The sequence below is a fragment of the Arachis hypogaea genome, chromosome 3 (assembly GCF_003086295.3).
Source record: "Arachis hypogaea cultivar Tifrunner chromosome 3, arahy.Tifrunner.gnm2.J5K5, whole genome shotgun sequence".
NCBI lineage: Eukaryota > Viridiplantae > Streptophyta > Magnoliopsida > Fabales > Fabaceae > Arachis > Arachis hypogaea.
Genome location: NC_092038.1, coordinates 44,839,025 through 44,846,188, shown reverse-complemented (window position 1 = coordinate 44,846,188; position 7,164 = coordinate 44,839,025). Strand labels below are relative to the sequence as shown.

The 7,164-nt window shown below is 29.6% G+C and overlaps 1 protein-coding gene across 1 annotated transcript; it reads left to right on the top strand.

Annotated features, from left to right (window-relative positions):
- The first annotated feature begins 4,058 nt into the window (after window positions 1-4,058).
- Window positions 4,059-6,937, top strand: LOC112790482 (PHD finger protein ALFIN-LIKE 4). The gene is made up of 5 exons (XM_025832905.3): window positions 4,059-4,503; window positions 4,650-4,682; window positions 5,636-5,864; window positions 6,072-6,207; window positions 6,405-6,937. The coding sequence occupies exons 1-5, from the start codon at window positions 4,407-4,409 to the stop codon at window positions 6,657-6,659; spliced, it is 750 nt and encodes a 249-aa protein (XP_025688690.1). The 5' UTR covers window positions 4,059-4,406; the 3' UTR covers window positions 6,660-6,937.
- The last annotated feature ends 227 nt before the right edge of the window (window positions 6,938-7,164 follow it).

The following is a 7,164-nucleotide window of genomic DNA, read 5'->3' as shown; positions in this document are numbered from 1 at the left end:
ATTGATCAAATTTTTTATTATTTAAGTAATTTTGATTCATTTTTTAGTTTAATTGAAATTTATTTGGGTCCAAAAATGAATTCGATGTATTTTTATTAATGATTGAGTTTTTTTAACAAAAAAAATAAAATTATTTATTATCACTTTATTCAATTATATTAGATTTCATCTCATTTCATTCAATTTGTCTTAAAAATTATTCCAACAATTGGAACAAATTATTTATCTATAACACACCTAGAATGGTGACCGGTGAGTGAATCAACTTCACATTCACATTCACACCATTCTTAAATCCCTGATAATGCAATGGCCAATGCATACAACCTCACTGCTGCCACGTCCTACCAATTATTCCACCTTTAATTCTTCTAATCTTCCTTAATTGCAGCTTAAAATATGGTTTATTTATTCATCTTTAATTAAATACAATCAACTTTGACATATGACATATGACATATCATGTGTAATTGATAAGGACCATGAAGGTTGAAAGAGACCGTTTTAATCTCTAGTACAGGAAATAACTGCACATTCTTTAAGTTAATTGTAGCCAAATATATTTCATATTAACAAAGGAACCGAAATATTATTATAACAATATCATTGTGTAATAATAAATGAACTAAAAATTGTGTATTTATAAATAAGTAACACTAATTTTAACAAAGAATAAAATTATTTATTATTATTTTATTCAATTACATACCATTCCATTGAATTCAAAATTGTTAAATAATGAACCAAAATATTATCATAACAATACCATTGTATAATAATAAATGAATCGAAAATCATGCATTTTATAAATTCAGAAACTCCTATATTCTATTCAAATTCAAATTCATAAACTGATTTTAACAAAGAAGAATGAAATTATTTATTATCATTTTATTCAATTGTATTAGATTCTATTCCATTCCATTCAATTCAAAATTGTTGAAGATGATGATAACGAAAGAGAAAAATAACAAAAAAAGAAAAGAAGAAGAAGATGCAGCATCAGAAGAGAAGAAGAAGAAGCGACGACTGCACGCATGAATTTAAATCACTTGGATGGACTTGGTTAAAAAAAATTACTTGAATGAAAAATATTATGGTATTTTTTAATAAAAGAGTTGTTTTATACTTACTGATAACCTCTGTATACTCATTAGGATTTCTTGTAGACTATAGGAAATAATTCCTATGATCATGACCCTGTACTTGCTGCATGTGGAATTTATGTTGAGAAAAAATTGATTAAGGTTGAAGGTCGTGTTCTTGAGCCACCCGTATCTTATCGGCACGTTTTAAAAGCGTAATTATAGAGTTATACATATGACTATGTTTTTAAGTGTGGCAATAAATAAAAATGTGACAAAAAATAAAGTGTAGTAATAGATTGACAAAAGCGTCTTGATAAAATAATCGACATGTTTGTAGATGTTTATTCTTTCAAAGCATATCGATAATTCAAAAAGTGTGGTAAAAAGCTATTTTTAGGCTTTTTTCCAGTTTTCGGCATGTTTTGAAATTGCGACAAAAGCCAATTTTTCTTGTAGTGAGATCCATTAATAAAGGTTTATTTTACTCTAAATAATTTAGATTTAGTTAAAGTTTAATTACTTTGTTAGTCTCTATATTTTTTACCAAATTTTTAATTAGGTCCCTATATTTTTTTTAATTGGTTTTTTATACTTTTTTCTTTTCAATTGTATCACTATAATGCTTTTAATTTTATAATTAGGTCTTTTTTCATGTTAAAAATGTTAAAATTAATAAAATATTTCTTCCAAAATACACATAATCAAAGATTTAATTGAATATTTTTTAACTAAAAATTACCTAATTATAAAATTAAAATAGTGTAAATATCCAATTAACAAAAAAAATTAGAAATCTAATTATAAATTTGATAAAATTATACAAACGAACAAAATAATTAAATCTTCAATTAATCAGATATGCTGATACAAGTTTTCTTTCTGATATGCATAAACAATTTACAAACAAATTATTTATTCACAACTGGAGATACAACTATATCTTTATGTTCAATAAAGCAAATCATAGTTGTAGCATCTTTAAATCATACAAAAACATTAACAATTAATGAAATAATTTGAGAGTGTGTTTGATTTAATTCAATCATCTAATTTGTCCAAGATATATGTGACGTACCAAAGAAAAGATACCAACAACCATATATATAAAGATAATTCGGCTTTCAGACACCGACTAAAGAAAGGATAAACTAAAGGTGATAGGACAAACATATTTCACCAAAACTTTTTTTACAAACATGATTTTCAACAAAGTGATGAGATAGATATTCAATAAATTCGTTCCATTAGTAATTTGACAATGGTTTATAAAATCGTTATTTACTTCAACATTTAAAAAGTTAATATATAAGATTGTGACATTCTCATTATCAAGTGATGTCGTTATTGGAGAGCATTCCTTAACCATAACTTTTAACCCAAACTTATTTTTTTTTTTGGTTATATTATAATTAAGACAAATTGTTTAACGTATTGGAAAATAATATACTTTTTTTTCTTTCAGTAAAAATTTTTCTTCTAGATTTTTTTATCAATAAAATTTTAACAAGACACTAGTTACTTACGAAAGACTGAAAGTGTAAAATAAACATTATTTTAGATATTTTAAGATTTTAACCGGAATTTCATATTTTAAGTAATAGAATTAGTTACAGATGTAATTTATGTAATTTAGGTGAGTTAGTTAAGAGTCAGACTCTTAATTATACGTCATCCTTTAAGTGTTTTTTATACAATACATTCATTAGTAAAGGTCATATTTTATTCTTTCCATTTTCTTTTCTCTTTTCAACTTCTCTAAACCCTAGTTTTCATTTTCATGGAAAACTATTTTTATCAAATACTTCATCTATTATTTGCTTAATTTTTTTTATCTATATATAGTTAAATGAACTAATTAACCACTAATGACAAGTTGTCTTAATTTTTTTAAGCTTCTAAGTGTGTGTTTAGATTGTGGTTGATCAAACTGGAATTTGAATAAAAATAATTTTATAAAATTGATTTTGAGTAGAAGTAAGTTTGTGTCAACATGATTTATGTTTGGCAATTATATACTAAAATTGATTTTGATAAAATAAATATTGTTTGGATAATATTAGTTAAAATCACTTTTAGATAGATAATTACTAAAAAGGACATGACATTAAATTATAATGTTATTTTTTTATATATATTTAATTTTTTATATTTTTTTCATATATGTTTTTATATATTATATTTTTAGTTTTTTTAGTACCCTATACTTTATTATTATTATTATTTATGGTTAATTTTTTTATTTAATTATTTTATCTAATGGATCAATAAATTATATTATAAAAAGATAATAATAAATATAATGTACAAAAATTACCATTATAAAAATATATAATGTCAAATAAAAAATTATTAAAAAATATAAATAATAAATAATAGAAAAAGAGCTCATGTAAAGAGAAATAATAAGAATTCTATAAGTAATACAATAATATGTATAAAGGATAAAGTTGGTAAAACAAAAATAAAAGTTAAATGTCAATGGCTAAAAGCCAGTTGGTGGAACGCAAAAGCTAGAAATTCTTGCTTCTTGTAAACGTAATTTTGTAACCAAAATCAGTTTTGCGTTTATAGATAGAAAAATTAGCCAAACAAAAAATGAAAGCGTTCAAGAAACTGTAACGTGTTTTTCCTCTTTCAATGTGGTTGCCAAACACACCCTAAATAATTAGCTTTTCACAATAATTAGCATGAGTTTTTCTTGTAATTCTAACTTCCTTATAATCATTATGTCAAAGGTGTTTCACATTATTTCAACTGAAAAATTTAATTATTCAGAAAAATTTGAACCTTAGAGAAAAAACATTAAATAATAATTATTTAATAAGTAATTTTATAAATTTAATAAATTATCCCCTAATATTGTTAAATTTTTCTTTTGTTTTCATAAGAAATATTAAATAGTATACCTATGTTTTACTGAGGGAAAATTAACAATAGCTATAAATACCAGTTTTATAATAAGTGTGAAGTGTGAGACTTTTGAGGTTGGGGTAAGTGAAGGCTGAAGAGTGAAGAGGAGGATATCTAAGAGAGTCCATCCAAATTTGCCTTTTTTGCCACACAAGTAAGAGGAGTGTTCCCTCTCTTTTTTCTTTTGTGCTGCAATTCCAAATTCCAAAATCCCAAATCTCGCACTGCTTCCACTCTCTCTTCTATAAATACACAAAAACAAAAACCTCACCCTCTCTCACTTCACAGTTTCACTCTTCTCCTCGTTCTTCGTCCTCCCCTTTGCATTGTTTGAAAGAAGCAGCAGAAAAACAGCAAAAGAAAAAGTGAGTGTGAGGTTTGGTTAGTGAAGGTGTAAGAAAGGGAGTGATGGATGGTGGCGGACACTACAACCCTCGCACCGTTGAGGAAGTTTTCCGCGACTTCAAGGGTCGCAGAGCTGCTATGATCAAAGCCCTCACCACTGGTCTCTCTCTATACTGCGATTATCATAGTGAAGTAGTGCATCACTCAATTTTTTAAAAAAATTTTAAATTTAGGGTTTTCGTGAAAGAAATTGTTTTCTCTTTTCTTTTCTTGCATTATAATAAGTGTTGTTTTTTATTTTTGCAGATGTTGAGGAGTTTTACCGGCAGTGTGATCCAGGTTAGGGTTTATGCCTTCTTTTGTCTCCACTTTTGTATTTTGTTCTGTGGTATTTGCTTCTGTTGAGAACTTGAGTATCCAATTATATCTGTCTAATTTTTACCCCCGGTGTATTCGGTGTTTTCTTGTTTCATATTGTGAAAGATTTATGCATATTTGTTCTGTTATGGTTACTTGTTTACTGCATTGTTCTGCTAATGTGAATGATAAGTTAAAAAGATCTTCTTTGTTTTTTTGGGTATGGAGTAGTTGTGTATTGCATGAACTTATTGAGTATGCGACTAGTCACTCACTTTTTGATTAGCAGAAATATCAAACTGTTTTTTGTTGATGGATACTGGAAGCAAATTGACTAGCATGTCGGAGCCTTGTTTACTTAACTAGACCCGTTACTTCTGAGTTCTGACCTAAACCTTGGCCTTTCTGTTAAATTTCCAATTAGATTTTGCTTTAGTGAATCATTGCAATTTGTTTTTCCTGCTTTGTGTTATTGTTTTTCCAAATTTGGTCCTCCATCCACCTATGGTAAATTTGCGTTTTTTTAAATGACTCCTCCCATAGTACAATCCTAGCTTCTATTTAGAAATTGTATTAATGTTTGTTGTGATTTTAAAGGATTTTATGCTGTAAAAACTCTTGTTTTATGTGCTGTACATCCCTTGTCCAATTTTAGTTAGGATCTATAGGTTTGTCAACGTTGTTCTTTGTTGTCACAACCCATGCTTTTCTTTTTATTTTAATTGTATTCAGTATTATTGAAATCCTGTAGAAGTGTCCTGTTCTATGATAGGAACTTGGTGGAGTTTGGAATTGGAAGTTGTGTTTTTCAACTTTGCTGCTTTCAGTAAACAAGTCTAATGCTCTGGCATTGGTTGCTTCTAGTGATTGGAATCCTGTGTTGTTTTTTTAAGTTGTTTCATGCTTATTTATTACATTTTTGTCCAATTGATCAGATAAGGAGAACCTCTGTCTGTATGGATACCCCACGGAACAGTGGGAAGTTAATTTACCCGCTGAAGAAGTTCCTCCTGAACTTCCCGAGCCTGCATTGGGCATAAACTTTGCTAGGGATGGGATGCAAGAGAAGGACTGGCTAACTTTAGTTGCAGTTCACAGTGATGCGTGGCTAATTGCAGTGGCTTTCTACTTTGGAGCAAGATTTGGTTTTGACAGAGCTGACAGGTATATCCTATCATCTCTGTTTTCCTCAACTGGGTACATGCTTTTGGATGCATGTGGTCTTCTTTTGCTTCAGAACTTATGTTTCTTAGGTCACAATTTCTTAATTTAGTTGCCCTATACATGTAGTAGTTTACTTTAGAACATTTGGTGGAATTAAAAAACCATAATCACAATTGATCAAATGTAAATGTGTAATTCTTCATGCAGGAAACGTCTGTTCACTATGATTAATGATCTGCCAACAATTTTTGAGGTTGTGACTGGAACTGCAAAGAAACAGTCGAAGGAAAAGTCATCAGTTTCAAACCACACCAACAGCAAATCAAAATCTAGTTCAAAAGGGGTAAAAACATCTTACTTCCGTTACTTGTCCTTGTATGATACTAGTTTTATAATCATTTGTTTTATGTCATTTTTGCCGTATTCATTATTTGGAATCTAGTAAAGCATTGTTGTCGTATTTGGTAAAAGAGTTATTGACTTATTGTGTTGTGTTCTCTTATTGTCATTTTTGGATGCATGTCCGTTTTGGAATAAAAGCGAGGATCTGAATCGGTCAAGCAAACAAAGCAAGCAAAGGAAGAGGATGAGGGTGCAGAGGAAGATGAGGAGGAGCACGGGGAGACCCTGTGTGGTGCATGTGGGGAGCTCTATGCAGCTGATGAGTTTTGGATTTGCTGCGACATATGCGAGAGGTGGTTCCATGGCAAGTGCGTGAAGATCACGCCTGCTCGGGCTGAGCACATTAAACAGTACAAGTGCCCCACTTGCAGCAACAAGAGAGCACGGCCTTGATACATTATTGCATTGGCTGTATAGCTATTTCATGCTAGACTACTAACTAGTTAGTTGCCTAGGCATTCTCTGTTGTGCCATCTTAGTGTTTGGCATCTGTATTTGGTAGTTTGGTCTTGTGAACTTCTTACGTGGATAGTTTGTTTCATTAACAGTTAGTTTGTGGGTTCCAAACCAGTCTGTATTTGGTATATTTATGTTCCTAGTACAATTTAACATTTGTTTGTGCAGAAAGGTTAATTTGTGCTTACATAATATTGATTTTCGTTCATGGTTAATTACTATAATTCTGCATTGGTTGATTGATTGATTAGATTTCTGATCTGCCATTCTGCCTCATGCAGCAGTCTCTAGTGGCTACATTGGCTTTCATAACAAATTATCTGCCTTTTGTAACTTATGCTCCAGGGTGCTTTTGCTCTCACTTTTGATGGACAATGGGAAAAGGAGTTGCTAAAGATAGACTACAAAGTGTACATTTTGGCCTTATTTGTGATATAATTGT